The 16,422-nt window shown below is 42.0% G+C and overlaps 3 protein-coding genes across 3 annotated transcripts in view; 2 read left to right on the top strand and 1 right to left on the bottom strand.

Moving 5' to 3' along the window:
* Positions 1-6,779, top strand: part of E2F5 (E2F transcription factor 5) — a 30,514-nt gene extending 23,735 nt beyond the window's left edge. The window contains exons 4-8 of the mRNA XM_070477441.1: positions 1,129-1,170; positions 2,918-2,982; positions 4,228-4,495; positions 5,009-5,056; positions 6,007-6,779. Coding sequence (XP_070333542.1) covers positions 1,129-1,170; positions 2,918-2,982; positions 4,228-4,495; positions 5,009-5,056; positions 6,007-6,116 — 533 coding nt within the window. The 3' untranslated portion in view covers positions 6,117-6,779. The remainder of the gene's footprint in view (positions 1-1,128; positions 1,171-2,917; positions 2,983-4,227; positions 4,496-5,008; positions 5,057-6,006) is intronic.
* RBIS (ribosomal biogenesis factor) lies at positions 6,763-11,918 on the bottom strand. Its single transcript, XM_020884651.2, has 4 exons — positions 11,735-11,918; positions 9,318-9,434; positions 7,153-7,269; positions 6,763-6,892 (listed from the first exon to the last, which is right to left on the bottom strand). Exons 2-4 carry the CDS (start codon positions 9,429-9,431, stop codon positions 6,821-6,823), a joined length of 303 nt encoding a protein of 100 aa, XP_020740310.1. The 5' UTR covers positions 9,432-9,434; positions 11,735-11,918; the 3' UTR covers positions 6,763-6,820.
* Positions 11,919-12,387: 469 nt separating this feature from the next.
* The window catches only part of CA13 (carbonic anhydrase 13), a 58,904-nt gene continuing 54,869 nt past the window's right edge, over positions 12,388-16,422 (top strand). Inside the window, exon 1 of the mRNA XM_070477443.1 lies at positions 12,388-12,890. The gene's annotated coding sequence lies outside the window, so the exon portion shown is untranslated. The remainder of the gene's footprint in view (positions 12,891-16,422) is intronic.

Raw genomic sequence — 16,422 nt, 5'->3', positions numbered from 1 at the left:
ATTTTATAACATTCTTCTAGTAATTTATATGAATATTTTAAATTTTTTACTTTTTTAAGTCATATAGTACATCTATTATCAAATAGATGCGTCTGTTGCAAATTCCCCTATATTTGGTCTACCCATTGATAGGATATAATACAGTAGCTAAAGTGTGCTTAGAAGGAGTCTGCAAATTTGTAAGTCGTTGTTAAATCATTGTTCTGAACCTAAATCATTCAGTGTTTCAAAGTGGTAAAAGTTCAGCAACTCTTTTTAAAAAATTAATTTTGGTTTGAAAATGAAATATCACAGGCCTGCAATCAGTCCAGGATACATTCTGCCTAATATTAACCCAAAGAGAACTTTAGTAGAGGGTAGGGTTCTAAGGCTGGTATATCTACCATATTTGGGGAAAAACATTAGTGATATACTCCATGTGTTTCTTATGACCACTGTGTTCTTTCAGATATGTGACTGTTGATTTGTGACTTACCCGTACTCATGGAACATTTTAACTACATTTATCTTATACCACCTCTCATGAACTTTTGACTGTGTATATAATTTATTTTTCATGTTGTCTTGTCTTTGGTGAATGAGTCCATGATGTCATTTGTTATTTCCTTTCTAGAATCAGAACTCCTTAACAGTTTGATAATAATAGGGGTCTTCAGCTGTGCCTTGTGGAGCCCCGAGATTCCAAAAAGCATTGAACTAGTTGCTCACACACTTTGCTGCACCACTTGCCAAGATCGCGGCACTCCCAGTTCCCCAGACCATGACCCAAGAAGTCTCGATGCAGCGACTTCAGTAGCTGGCTCTTCAGTCCCACCGACAGCATCCTCCCCCATCAGGGTCCTTCCCCCAGAAGCTCCCGTCTCCATGGGATGTGTTTCCTTCCCTCCCCCAGGAGTCCTCAGATGACACAAATCCAAAGTGGCTTCTTCTTAGAGCAAAGGATGGATACTTCTCTTATGGATCTTTATTTGATTGCCTTTTCAGACAAAAGACTTGTGTTCTTTTTGATCTGACCATGAGTGACAGTCCCTTCATGCATTTGGTCACTTTGGTCTTCAGAATAATTATCTTAATTTATATATCCAGGCCTTGATATAAATGTTATTCCTTAACTCTGTGACAGTACATTTTCCTATGTAACTCATGAAGACATCTGTAATTGTTTTAATGGTAAGTACTTTAAAGTATATTTTTTCTTGTTCTTCCTTTGATCAACGTATTTAGTGTAATGTGATTTAAAATTCCCCACGCAGTCACGTCATTATTTTCTGGATTTGTGGACATTTTTTGGTCTCCTTCTATAGTGCTATGTGTTGATAGGCTGCTTTCATTTCTGTTCTCATGACAATAACTGCTTTTCCCAGCTTTCACTTCATTTCCTGCCTTGGTAGGTATAAACTGTGTGTGGGAGAGGCAGCTAAGTCAGAGAGGGATTAAATAACAGCCTCAGAGTCACAGAATCACAGTCAATGACTAAACTTGAACTAGAACATGGTTCTCATTGGTACTGTTTATGAAAGTGTATGTAGCAGATGTGCTGGTGAAAAATGCACCAGTAAAGCTCAAAAAAATCATGAGGACACAGCCAGGTCTATCCATTTATAATCTGGAAAATTATTCCTCACCTTCCTCCCTCCCCAGCTTCCATGTTTTCCCCTTAAGATGATCTGCTCAGTTGCTCAGTCGTGTCTGACTCTCTGCAGCCCCGTGGGCTGTAGCCCGCCAGGCTCCTCTGTCCATGGAATTTTTCAGGCAAGAATACTGGAGTGGGTTGCCACTTCCTACTCCAGGGGATCTTCCTGACCCAGGCATCGAACCTTCATCTCTTGCATCTCCTGCACCGGCAGGCAGGATCTTGGCCACTATGAATAACTAAAATGATGGTGGGGGCTGAATTCCCATTATATATATAACACAAAATAGGCATAGGCTATTAAAAGGACAGTCTTGTAACATGCACATACAAAAAAAAAAAAAATCTGCCAAACGCTTTGCCAAGTGGAACCTGACTCTAAGGCTGCGCTGGTTTTATACACGGCCTCATTGCTCTACTTTGTCACCGTATTTCCCAAGCTTTTCAAAGAAATTTGGGGGAATATTCTTAATGTTCAGCCTAGCAGATACTGCTGTAGAATCTGGCTTCAAAATTTCATGTAAGCTTAAGATTGTATCATACCAATTTAAGTAGTATAAATACTTAACAGTGTTATTTAATTAAGGTTAAAAGGAAGTTTTGAGAGTCTCAGACATGACATGAGCCTGGGTGAAAGCAAAATTAACTTGAGCAGAATTTGTTAATGAGAATAGAGTGAATATTTACCCTGTTGTAAGATCTACTAACACATACGTGTGTTTAGTTGCTCAGTTGTCTGACTCTCTCTGACCCCATGGTAGCCCACCAGGCTCCTCTGTGCGTGGAATTCTCCAGGCAAGAATACTGGACTGGGTTGCCATTCCCTTCTTTAAGGGGTCTTCTTGACCAAGGAGTGAAAACCAGGTTTCCTGCATTGCAGGCAGATTCTTGACCATCTAAGCCACCAGGAAAGCCCTTGAGGACTAAATGACGTTATATATATTTATCTATGTCTCTCTATATAAAACTGACTACATGTAAATCCATGGCTAATTCATTTCAACGTATAACAAAAACCACTGCAATGATGTAAAGTAATTAGCCTCCAACTAATAAAAATAAATGGAAAAAAAAAAACTGACAAGATATATTACCTCATTTAACCCTCAAAAAACCCTGTCTGGTAAGTTATGTCACCCCCATTTTACAGAATAAGAACCAGAACCCCAGGTCACCAAATCCAACCATTCTGACTTCACAGCCCACTCTCTTGGCCATTGTATTGCAAGATCAATAGTTTTCTCTAAAATGTAAAAATCTATTTCTTAACTTTTTCATGACCAGGTGATACACTTTTGGCCATTCAAGCACCTTCTGGTACACAGCTGGAGGTACCTATTCCAGAAATGGTACGTATGTAGGATAGCTTTTGTTAAAAATGGATCTGCTGCTTCACGAGGGACAAACATTTTCTGGAGCTGAACATGAGCTAATTGTAAACACTTTCAAGTAACTGCTTTTAAGTTGTAAGTATTCATATCTGAAGTTAGATGTCTTCAGTACTTTTGCAAAATTATGGATGTGACTGATCATTTAACATTACTTTTTAAAAAATCTTATTTGAGCTAGAAGACATCAAGGAATGAGTGATGATCCAGTCAATAACCTTAAAAAATCAGTTTGACCAATCTATAGCCAATATAACAATCCTGAAGAAAAAGTTCACTTTAAATATCAACAATAATATACTGCTTTAAATTAGGTCTTTTAAAAAACATTTTCTGGCTTATTGAGTCAGATGTCTATTGACTCTATGCTAATATAAATTTCATTGTTTTCATTTTCAAATTTCCTAAAACAGATTTGAAAACAATTTAAAAAGGTAGAAAAAAATTACTGTTATCTCCTATTACCTCCTTCGCTTCTCCCAGCTATTCTATAAGTTTGTATTTAGGCATTTATAGTTTCTGAAGCCTCAGGATACAAATTACCTTTTTGAAATGAGGGGATTTACATTTATATCTCTGTAGGAAAAATAAGTTGTCTTTGTGCTTTGCTGAATGGAAAAAAATTTTGCCTGGTGACACTTGCTATTTAAGACCACATGTTGAGATGACCACCACATGCATGGCGGTCAGCGCCAAAGGCGATGGCTACCACAGCTGAGGGCAATGCTCTGAGCACCGCTGAGGGCGGAGTGTGTAATTAGAGCCAACATAGACGGCTTCCGGCATTCTACAACTGAGAGTTTTTGATGACCATTATTTGAGAAAAGCTTACTTTTTAGGGTCAAGTGCTTTGTAGTCCTCAATATCCCATTCTTCTGGTCTCTACACTATTTTGACTTACTGACTTTTGTTGTATTTAGTTAGTCCCTATAGCTTTGCCTTTCTTTTTTTAAATGAAAATATAACACATTTATAGTAGACTTGGAAAATACAGAACAAGGTTACATAGAGTTCCATTATGCATGGATGTTCCATTAGTTATTTAAGTAGATAAAGATTTTAAGTTGGAGTTTCAACATGAAACTATCTAGAATGAATACACAGAAAAATAGAAGGATACAGTAGTTGCCCGTCTTATTTTTAATGTTTCATGTTGGTTAGAAATGTTGACCTTTGTTCATTTGTTTATGCCCAATAACTTCAAAGGGTCAGAATGGACAAAAGAAATACCAGATCAATCTGAAGAGCCATTCAGGACCTATCCACGTGCTGCTCATCAATAAAGAGGCCAGCTCAGCGAAGCCCGTGGCTTTCCCCGTGCCCCCCCCAGACGACCTCACGCAGCCTCCCTCTCAGCCCCCCGCCCCAGTGCCTCCGCACAAGCCCAGCACGGCCGTTCAGAGCCCGCCTGAGCCACCCGTCTCTGAACGAAGCCCGACTCTTCAGCACACGCCAGCCACAGACTTGTCTTCAGGTGAGTTCAGAGCCACTGTTTTCAAAAGCAGAGGGGAAAATACGAAGACTGCATTGGACAAGGTAGAGAGCATTTCTGAATCTCTCAGTTGTGATGTTACTCGCTTATCTAGTATAGGAGGCAAAATAGTAAACCTATACAAGTGTTAATTTTGTGTCTCCTACGTGCCCAGCACTGGAATATGTATTAGAAGGAAAATTTAAAAACAGATCCTGTCTTTAATTACATTGTGTTGTTTAGTCACTCAGTCGTGTCGACTCTGCGACCCCGGGACTGGAGCCTCCAGGCTCCTCTGTCCATGGGATTTTCCAGGCAGTACCGGAGTGGGTTGCCAATTCCCTCTCCATTTAATCCTATTACTACTACTACTAGTTTCATAGACTGTGTAAATATGTATGTATATACAGTTTTCCTTAGGATTCCATTTTGGAATTAGACCATTATTTGTTCTTTTTGCTGTTAAAATATATAAAAAGAAATGTAAAAAAACTTTTATCACATTTCTGTTTCCAGCGGGATCTATTAGTGGAGATATCATTGATGAGTTAATGTCTTCTGATGGTAAGCAGTTAAAAAATTTGGTAACTAACCTTATATATTAATAATGCTTTTCTAGAATTTGAGTGTCATTATGATTTAAAAGACATGAGAACCTGTATTTTTTTTTTACTGCTTAATGTACTGTGATGCTTCATGAAATTTATAGTTAAGTTATAGGCATCATGAAGAATTTCTTTGCCTGCATTTTTATGAAAAATAATTCATAAGGGGATACTTAATCACATTTACAGAATAAACTTCTACACTGTTGGCATACTAGCCCTTTTCACACCTGAACTATCTGGCCAAGAAGAGTAGAACAATATATCTGAGTCAACAAGAAATGTGAAAACTTAGTTTTGTAAATATGCCCATCATGGCCAATTTCAGTGATAGCTACATAATCGTCTAACCTGAAATAATTCCTAAAAATCAACTGATTATAAAACTGTAGTTACTTTAACAGTTACTGTCCGGGCCTTCCCTTCCTGTAAGTTCTTGAATTCCTAACACACACGGTAGCTGTTAAATTAGCGAGCATTCTAGTAACCACTGAAGAGATTTAGCAAATGTTTCTGTAAAAGCAGAGAATTTCAGCATTTTTATTAACTTATGTCTGATTCCTGTCTGTTTTCAAAATGGTAGCTTAGTTAGCAGATCAGAGAAAATACTGACTAGTGTTTCTGAATCATTTTAGTGATGAATTCAACCAATAAAAATTTTAACTTCTATTTCCCAAGCTAAACCTATAATCAATGCATAAAATGTCTTTAAATAAGAATCTTTGAAGATACACACAAAATACAAATCATTAATTTGATCATTACATTTCCTATTGTATTTTTTTTTAATTTCCTATGTAACATGGGAAGCATAATTTGGCTTGATGTTTTTGATAGTATTTTATCTTAGACATCGTTACCTGTATGCAGAAACCATCTTTAACACTGCATTTGTGTTTTCACTTGCAGTGTTTCCGCTCTTACGGCTTTCTCCGACCCCAGCAGATGACTACAACTTTAATTTAGATGATAATGAAGGCGTCTGTGATCTGTTTGATGTCCAGATACTAAATTATTAGATTCCATGGAAATTTGGGACTGTTATCTACCTCTAACTGTGTAACATTTTAGACTTCTTAATAACCTAAGTATTTAAAATAATGAATGTAACACCTTTTTAGTTCACTGATTCTGAAATGTTCTTCCCTAATACTTTCTTTTTGCTTCACAAAACTTCAACTAGAAAAACAAAGGATTCTGACTGTTTAAGGAGAAAAAATGATATCACATCCACCAACCCTCCATCCTCAAGTAATTACTTTCTGAAATTTCAACTTTTCTTCCCATTCTGAACCCTTGTTTTTTTTTTTTTTCTTATATGAGAAGAAAGTTAAAGTAGACTTCAGGTCGTGAAAAACAAGAACGTTGGCCAAGGGCTCATCACTTGTTTTGTCTTCCATTTTTACTGCCGCGAGACTGTCCGTGTCTGTGTCCTCCAATCCAGACACTCACTGCCACTCATGAAGTGAAGGGTGTGAACTGGGATATGTTAACTGCTTCAGTGAACAGAGTTTGTGAAGTGCCTTCTGGTTTAGCACTTTAAGTTGATCACATTTTGTTGACTTCTGACATTCCACTTTCCTAGGTTATAGGAAAGATCTGTTTATGTAGTTTGTTTTTAAAATGTGCCAATGCCTGTACATTAACAAGATTTTTTAAATAAAATTGTATAAAAGATTAAATTTATTGGTATTTTTGGGGAATTTGATGCATCATTGGTTTATTACAACTGAGCCATTAATCTTGTAGCCTCATCAACATTAACTGGTATGTTTTCATGACACTGCTGAGACACCTAGAGAGAAGAAATTACATTTAAAAATTTACATAACTGCAAACAAAAATGACAGTCTACTGACATACAATCTTTTAGCCAATATAATTTCTTCCAGTCATACTTTTGGAAGTAGAACAGTAAATTCCCATATTTAGACTCAGTGTTTTAAAGTCTGGATGTGCTACACATACTACAGAGCCAAGTACTAAAAATCACAATCAATATGGGCTTTGAAAATTTGGAATTAGCCAGAACAAAAGCAAGTGCTTTCTACTCACCAGCTGTTTCTGCAGAGGTTCAAGGGAAAGGCCTTTTGAGAAGTTTGCCAGTTCCTTCTGTATATCTATAAAAGCTTTATTCACTCTGTTAACTTTTTCATCATTCACAATGTTTATCTTTTAAAACAAGAAAAAAGAGCAGTAATTCATGATCTTAAAACCATTACAGATAAAATATAGGCAACCTTAATCTTATTAAACCCCCAAATCTATAAACTCTTATCCATCCTACCAATTTGTGCAGATAATTCACACTAAAATTCTTATAGTCTTATTGAGACACTTTCGACAAAAGGTTCTGCTTTTTAAAAAAGAATTATGTAGCTATACCTTCTACCTTGACTTTCCTGGTATAAGCAGGCCAAAACATGTGCCTACAATGTTTGCAGGCCATGACACTACCGTCTCTTATCTGTGAAATGAGGACCCTGGATAGAACCCTGCCAGGGTCCCAGCAGGGCCCCTCCAGATCCTCCCTGACAGGAGCTCCTGGCGGTCTCCTGAGAGCGCGACCGGTACAGCCCTCCGTGCTTGAGAATGAGGTGGGGCGGTGTTCTGGTCTTCACTGCTCCCGAGCATTCCTCCTTCAAACTCTCAGCTCCTCTGCACCTTACTCGCCAGGACATCCTGACCCCCTCTCCTCACTGCTGCCCCCTGCCAACACCAGGATTACTGACTCCTTTGTGAACAACCTCAAACCTTGGCTCACTGACCTGCCTCGTGCCTGGCAGCACTGCTTAGTGGCTTCGGCAAGAACCTATCCAGGGCCGCTTCATCTTTTCAGGTCCTCGTCTCCAGGGATCTTATCCATGACTTACCTTGCCACCACTGCACTGCATTACCTTAGGCTGCACCACCTCCTGTCCCTCTAGTTCACTTAGTTTATTAGTAATTCTTAAATCTCGCTGAAACCTTTTCTAAGTTGCCTACTCTTCACATTTTCCATCTCCACTCCTTGCGTTAGCCTACTCAGATCCCATGACCACTCGTCAGTCACTCCTTACACCCTCTTAACTCTCCTCCTCTCCCTTGATCAGACTTGCGTGGCAACTTGGTTCAACTCAACTATCAGCCTTTTCTGAGCCTCAAATGGAAGCTGTAGGAAATCACAACTGGCTGCCTGGCTTCATGTCCGTTCATAATCACCAACTTCAAACTTACCTTTTATGTGCTGCCTGGCAATCTTACCTTAGTAAGTTAAGCTACTTTCTGAGAAAATTGATACTTTCTCCAACCAGGCTACCTACCCACAGGTCTTTTCCAGTAGCATCCACAAAGTTTCTAGGACTTCCTGTCTAAACAGAGTAATCTTTCTCAAATACACCAAACTCTTCCCCAGCAGGAGGCCTCTGTACCCGCTATTCTTCCTGCCCAGAGCATGCCGCTGCACCAACACTGCACCGCTCTTCGCGTCAGGAGCTCCTGTCACTCAGGTCTTGGCTTCAGCATCAACCCTGAAGACAATCCTATCTACATGTCACCCCCGAACTCCAGTCGTATCATTCAGCTTTATTTCCCTTTTAGCATTTCCAAAGACATGAAACTGCTCCACCAAAAAGTTTAATTCAGCTAGTTCATGAAGATGGAAAGATAAAATGTTACATTTCTATGGACCATTATGATAATTAGTAAGTCCTTGAGAGCTGACTCCATCTAGTACTTAAGCTTGAAAACATTTCCTTGAATCATCTTCTTAAGGCGTCTACTTAATCTTGAAGAAATTTCTCATTCCCCAAATATTTTGAAAAAATAAAGCAACTCTTTTCATTTTGTATTTTAAACAAAATATTTTATCTCCTATTTTCAGGTTTTTATTTGAGTTCTAGGTATCTCCACAGAGAAATAAGAATTACTGAGGATAAAAAGAATGGGTGCTGACTGACATTCCATGTCCTGGCTCTGTTGAGAGCTTCTTGAATATATATGAATTTAGAGAGAATTTTTCCATAATGTGTTTGTTTTTTTGTTTTTTCTGATTTCCAGTCTCTGAGAATTAACTGTTACTTGGAGCCTCATACATTTGCAGTTAAAATGTTTTCCTTTCACACATCTGGATTCAAGAAAGGGAGGCTATTTTTCTTCATCATTTTTCTTTTTTAAAACAAATACTTAAAATCATCTTGCTTTTGTAGGCAGCAAAGGCAGAGTGCTTCAGTGACACTCACCTTCTTAAGATTAGTAGTAACTGGTTTTGCTTTATTTTTAACCTTCAAGCTTCTCTGGCTGGCTATGTGGAATACATTCCTGGACTTCTGCCCTCTGAGTTTATTCTTGGCCATTGTCTAGGAAAAAAAGAAAGAGCTCAATTAAGTTGCCCACATTTATGAACTGTAAATCAATTAAAATTTAGGAAATAAAGGTACCAATTAAGATGATCCACCTTACTCCTTACTATTTTTAAAACTGCTACTTGTATTAAATTCCATGTCTTTTGGTCCTACAGATTCTCCTGTTTGAGTGCAAAGAGTATCTAATTCTTTTCTGCATCTCCAGCACCTGGACCGTAAGAGGCTCTACATTAATTTCTGCCAGTTGGAGTCATTAACTACTATTACCAACACAACAACTGGTTTTTTTTTTTTTCCAACTTTCTGACAATGCTAACTGTCACCACCCATCCTTCCGCTAGTTTACATGGTGGTATTCCACTGGGGTTCCTTTCTTACTCTAAGACTGACTCCTTTCTTCTGTCTTTCATTCCTTTTTACTTGCCCCATTTTCACTCCTGTGTGCACCTCCTCAAAGTTGGTCGCTCAGTCATGTCTTTGCAACCCCATGGACTACAGCCCTGCAGACTCCTCTGTCCATGGGATTCTCCAGGCAAGAATACTGGAGTGGGTTGCCATTTCCTCCTGAAGGGGATCTTCCCAACCCAGAAATTGAACTCTGGTCTCCTGCATTGCAGGAAGATTATTTACCTCTGAGTTACCAGGGAAGCCCAGCTCCTCAAAATCAGTACTTAATCTTGCATGTCCAAACCCCAGCCTTATTTTCATGACTTCCATATCACTTCTGTGTGAATGGCTCTTGCCTAAAAATTTTAACATATTATTTTTGTTCCACAGCTAAACACACTAAGCCTATAAATTCTATTTTAGAAACATCTCTCAAACCTGTCTTTAACAATGCATGTGAGGAACAATTTCAAAATTAATTGTTAAGATTTATTAAGCTTTGACTACATGTACGAGCACTATGCTAACATTCTATGTGCTTTTTAACTAACTTCTTACAAAAACACTTTGGGAGGTACTATTTCATTCTCATTTTGTGGATAAAAAAACTGATGCAAAGAGAAGTTAATCTGCCCATTGTCACACTGTTAGTAGTTCAGGGTATGCCACAGTTCAAAGCCAGGAAGGCTAGATCCTGAGCTCTCATTATGTGACATGGCCTCACAAATACATAAAGAGCAACACAAAACCACGATTTAGTACTGCCTTAGTTCAGGACTGGGTTATTGCTTTAGTTCCTAGGACTATTTGGTTAGACTCTGGGTTGGACAAACTTTACCCACAGACCAAATCAGGTCAGGCACCTGTCTTGGTAAATGACTGTTAGAATGCAGCTCTATCTATTTAATTATGTATGTATTGTCTGTGGCTGCTTTTCTGCCACAACTGTGGCTTGCAAAGCCAAAAATCCTTATTATTTGGCCCTTTAAAGAAAGACTGTGAAGGCCTGGCTTAAGCCATATGCATTCAAGTCTATCCTGCACAGTGGTACAAAATGAACCGTCCCAATGTTAAAATTCTTCAATGGCTCCTCCAACCCACAAGAAGCAATATTCTTTGTCATGACATGTTGCAGAAAAGCTGATTCTAGCATAAATGTGTCAAACGTATCTTCTGCTATATCTCTGTAGCCAGCTTAGAATACTAATTAATCTGTGAAGACACTTTGCACATTCTTCCTTTCTTCCCTTTGCTCACACTGTATCTCTCCTCCTTAAATGTCCAACTTAAGGAAACAACAGAGACGGCAAAACTTCCCGAACCCGAATAATACGCCTTCTAATTAAAAAAAAAAAAAAAGGAACACAGTAAAAATACCTGAGTATTATACAAGCAGAAAATACACATAAAAAGCCACCCCAAATTAATCTAAAATCCTTCCAATAAGTAACCAGAATCCGATCATTCATCAACGAATTACTACGTGTCAAGTGCGGTAGAGAATTCATATGCATCATATGAAACATATACAAACACAAAACGCATAGACAGGGGCTGAGTCTGGTAACAAAAAGCGTTGTGAGCAGACGGAAAGATCCAACGGGTCTGGGGACTCGGGCAAGGTTCTTGCAGAAGGTGACAGCTCAGCGGGGGGCAGGGTGGGTACAGGGGTTGTCCGTGACGACCCCGTGGAGGCGAATGACAAAACAACGACTGTACTCTGGTCCCTCGCCCCGGACTGAGGGCCCAGCACCGGGCCTTCCGGCCTGAGCCCGCGGGCCGGCGGCCGAGGACAACCGCCCAAGGCAGCGGGCAGCCGAGTCGACCTCTGGACGGCAGCGGCCCACCAGGCCCGCCCCAGCCCCGCGAAGCTTCGCGCCAGCGCCAGGGAAGTGTCCTTCACTAACCTCTCACCAGGCCTCCGAAACCCTCGTGTAGCCTCTCAGGTTCCAGGCAACGCCATATACACACGTGACACCCGGAAGTTCCGGGATGAGAGGGCCTATCATAGGGCCTCCCTCGGGCCGCGGTTCCGCCCCCGGGCGAAGCCCCGCCCACAGAGCATGGTCCCGTCCCAGAGCTCGGTGGGTAGACAGAGGTAAGCCCCGCCCACAGAGCGCGGTCCAGTCCAGGGTCTCGGTCTTTAAAGGGAGATATGCCCCGCCCACTGGTCGTGGTCGGTTCCACCCACGGGCAGGTTCCCACCCACACGACGTAGGACCGCCCTCAGGGCCGAGGCCCCGCGGAGCTTCCGCCCCTGAGCGCCGCGCAGCCCCGCCCACAGGACGAAGTCCCGCCCTCAGAGCGAAGTGCCGTCCCAGAGCTCTGTGGGTAGACAGAGTAAGCCCCGCCCAGAGAGCGTGGTCCCGTCCCAGAGCTCGGTGGGTAAACAAGCTAAGCCCCGCCCACAGAGAGTAGTCCCGTCCCAGAACTCAATCTGTAGCCGTATATAAGCCACGCCCTGTGGGCGTGGTTCCGCCCCACGCTGGTTCCCACCCACCGAACGTAGGACCGCCCACAGGGCCGAGGCGCTCGGAGCTTCCGCCCCTGAAGGCCGCGCAGCCCCGCCCACAGGGCGAAATCCCGCCCGCCGTGTGAAGTCCCGCCGGTTGGCGTCTCTGGCCGAATGCGGCCTTGAGCTCTACTCGGCGGAGACGCGGAAGACGCGGCGCGCCTCGAGCTCCTCGCGCGGACTCGCGTACAGAAACCAGCCGGCGCCTCTTGTTCACCAGAGCCGTGAGGGCGGTCTCACAGAAGTCGGCCTTCGGCCGCGTCCTGCAAGCTGGCGGGGCCGCGCTCCCGGGACGCGAGACGCGCGCCGCTGGGAGCGCCCCAGGCTCGCTGGGCGGCACCGAGCGCCTAGGGTCTGAGCGGATCAGGGGCTAGCGCTGGAACTTCTAGGCGAAGACTGTAGTGAGCCGGAGCTGCAGTGCTTTCCTCAGGCAGATGAGAACTTCTAACATAACAGCAAACGCGCAAGAAAGTGCAAACAAGCCGTGCGGCGAGAATGAAGTGAGAGCTGCCCAGTCGTATCCATGGGAGTCTCCAGACCGGAACACTAGAGTGGGTATTTCCCTCTCCAGAGTACTGAAAGCTACCTGCCCTTCAAGGAAAAACGCATTTTTTGTGAGGAGCCAATTATCATGAAAAGTTTCATGATTGATTATAGGAATGCAGAGTCTTTTATTCCTTTAACCCCTCAGTGACAGAAGAATTTATTTTCAGACTAAGAATAAGCATTTATAACATATTCTATATAATAAAGCAGAGCAGAGCAGACAGGACCTTCCATCTTTTTGTCTAGGTCAGATTCCTGGAAATATCTGTATTAGCACTCTGCAGTGAAGGAAAAGCGACACTTCCTTAGGGTATTCTGAAGCTGTAGGAGGTGAATCACAGGCTTTGTATTTTTATTATTTATTTTCTATAATTTAAATCAAATATCATATTACTGGTATGTACGTTTGTCTCTCAACTAGTACATGCCCTCTTCAGGGGCCAGGTTCACTACTCATTCACCTTTATATTGCCATCCAGGATTCCGTATTTCCAGTGCATGGAAGGTGTGGCATAAGCATTTGCTGAATGAAATAAAATTTCCTTCAGTATAAGAAGCAGAGAAGAGATTGTAGCCAATACACTAAAAATGACTTTAGAGTTCTGTCTTTAGCACGACTGAAAAATACCTAGAACACTTCTTTTTAGCTTTTTGTAGTACTGTTCCTTGGAAGTGATAGGTGTTTGACAAATATGTTTTTAATTTAATTAAGCAGATTTTATTCAGAGTAATCTCCTGGCCAAATGCCTAGAAATCCTGAACCTGAACTAATTACAGTTACAAAGGATGGCTTGCGTATGAAATATCTGAAGGTGAGGAACAGTGAAATCCCTATCACAAAGGCAATAAAGATTTTCAAAGAGTACATGAAGTCCTTTCACATTTTTTGTGATGCTAGGTTAAAATGCAAGCAATGGTTAAAAGTTATAGGAATTGGGGAATATTTAGCAAATGCATTTTTAAAACAAAATTGGTAGCTGCAAAGGAGGCAGTGAGCTATTAAATTATCATTTGGCACTCCAAATTTCAACAGTGTTTAAAGCAAAATTAAAGGCTGCTGTGATTTGTAATTACCATGTTTAGTTGATAATGTAAACACTCAAGTTGTGTAAAGTTCAGCAATGATTTTGAGATTTTTTTCTGTTGATATTGTTCTGTTCAGAGTCTATATGAGGCAGGAGGCAGAAGGGCCCCCCAGGGTAAAGCAATCAGAGATTCATTCTCTACTGACCAAAACTCCAAGACAAGAATAGCAGGGCAATCAAAGGGAGGAGATTGGACCCTGCACAGACCACATATTTCTCGTCCCAAAGTCAGGAGACCCTCCCTGGCAGCACATGCACAGAAAAGGCTCTGTTGCTGTTCTACCCAGATGCCTTTTTGGTACAATTCATCTTGGCTAAGATGTGTGCACACACGTGGGAAGATCCTGAGATATACTGAATATGGACTGTGAACCCAGGCAGATCAAGATGAGCGGCCAGAGGAACTCTGGGAGAAATGCCCCGCAGAAGTGATGTAAACTGCCACAAGGGCGTGACTCAGGGGCTCTCTCTCCAAGTCTGCCCATGTGTCTATCCATATGTACTGTACTTGTTCCTCCTAAGAAATACTTTACTTGCTTCACCACTTTCTGTCTTTGTGGATGTTCTTTTCTGCAATGCCAAAGGGACGGGGCCCTTGTCACTAACTGCTGGTCTAGTCGCTGGGATCTGGTGCTTACGCTGCCGTGACCCAGCCTCCATCTCTGGTTGGGAACCCCAGCCCTGCCCCAAGGCATTCAGGCCCAGGCCACCCAAGATCATATCTAGATTAAAGTCGACAGTTTCCGACTCTCTTTGTGTATTGTTTGTTCAGAACTCTCTTGTTCTGAAATCCTACTAAGAATTACGTAATCATCTATATTTTGTTAAATAAGACAAATTGCTGAGGGCTATAAGGATTTCATGGTCTTTTTCCTTTAGATTACAAAAGTCATGAAGAGTACTTGAGGAAATTCAGAAAATTCAGAAAAGTATAAAGAAGGAGGTGAACAGCCAGCAGTTACTGCATTCTGCCTTAACTCACCACAGTCTTTCTCTCGTTTGGATTACTGTAATAGCTTCCTAACTGGTTCCCCTGCTTTAATCTCTACCTACCCCAGAAGGAATCCTGCTAAGATGTTAATCAGATCATGTCATTCCTTAGCTCAGAAGTTCCAGTACTTCCCCCATCACTCGGGATAAAGGCCAAAGTACTTACAATGGCCTGTGAAGCCCTGTTTGACAACCTTCCACCCTGCACCCTCACCCCACCCCATCCCACCCCACCCCTGACTGTTTCCTTACTTCTCTGCCCACTAGATATCTGCAAAGCTCCTCCCTCTCCTCTTCCAGTGTGTGCTCGCTCAGTCATGTCTAACCCTTTGTAACCCCATGGACTGTAGCCCACCAAGCTCCTCTGTCCATGGGATTTTCCAGGCAATGCTGGAGTGGCTTCCTATTTCCTCCTCCAAGGGATCTTCCCGAGCCAGAGATCCAACCCCCTCCCCCACCCCCGCCCACAACTCCTACCCAACTCCTGCGTCTCCTGGATTGGCAGGCAGATTCTTCACCTCTGTGCCACCTGGGACCCTCTTTCCGGTCTTCTCTCATATGCCCTGGTTTCCAATGAGGGCTTCACAACTACCTCTGTAAAATACCAAGTCCTCCCACATCCCTGCCCTCCTTTTCCACCGTTATCATCACGTAGCATCCCATGTATTTATTTACTTTGCCTATTTATTACCTGTCTCCTCCTGCTAGAATGTGAGCTCCATAAAGGCAGAGCATTTTATCTGGTTTTGTGTGCTACTGTGTTAGTTCTCTAATGCATAATAAATCACTCCAAAACTGAGTTTCTCCAAATAAGAGTCTTCATTTATTTTCTCATGATTTCAGTGGGCATGGAATTTGTGAGAGGCTTGACTTGATGGTTCTTGCTCAGGGTCTTTCACGAGATTCAGTTGGATGTTGACCGAGGCTGCAGGCATCCGAGGGCTTGGCTGAGACTGGAGGGTTTCCTTGCAAAGCAACTCACATGGCTGCAAGCTGGTGCTGGCTGTTGCCAGTTTTCCCCAAATCCTCTCCTGAACTTCCCTGCTGGGCTACTTGAGGGTCCTCTGCTGTGGAAGCAGGAGAGTCCCAGACTGAATGATCCAAGAAATCAAGGGAGAAACTGCAATACCTCTTATGCCCTAGACTCAGAAGTTGTACACCTTTGCTTCCACTGAATTTTTACAATTACACATGCTGGCCCTATTCAGTGGAGGAGACTACAAAAGGAGCTGAACACTAGGTGAGGATTGTTGAAGACTATCTTGGAAGCTGGTCAGTGCAGCAGCTGTATCCCCTGTGCCTATAACAGTGCCTGGCACGTAAAGGGAGCCCAACAGATGTTCTCGAACAATAAATAAATTCCACCACTTAACTTTCTAAAGATATATTTCTTTGCAGCCTTTTTTCCTAAACAGATAAACTATGTTGTTTCTTAAAAATTGGAATTTTTCTTTAGATAATT

This window comes from Odocoileus virginianus, chromosome 15, assembly GCF_023699985.2.
Source record: "Odocoileus virginianus isolate 20LAN1187 ecotype Illinois chromosome 15, Ovbor_1.2, whole genome shotgun sequence".
NCBI lineage: Eukaryota > Metazoa > Chordata > Mammalia > Artiodactyla > Cervidae > Odocoileus > Odocoileus virginianus.
The sequence above is the reverse complement of the archived record's forward strand: the minus strand, read 5'-3'. Positions and strand labels throughout refer to the sequence as shown.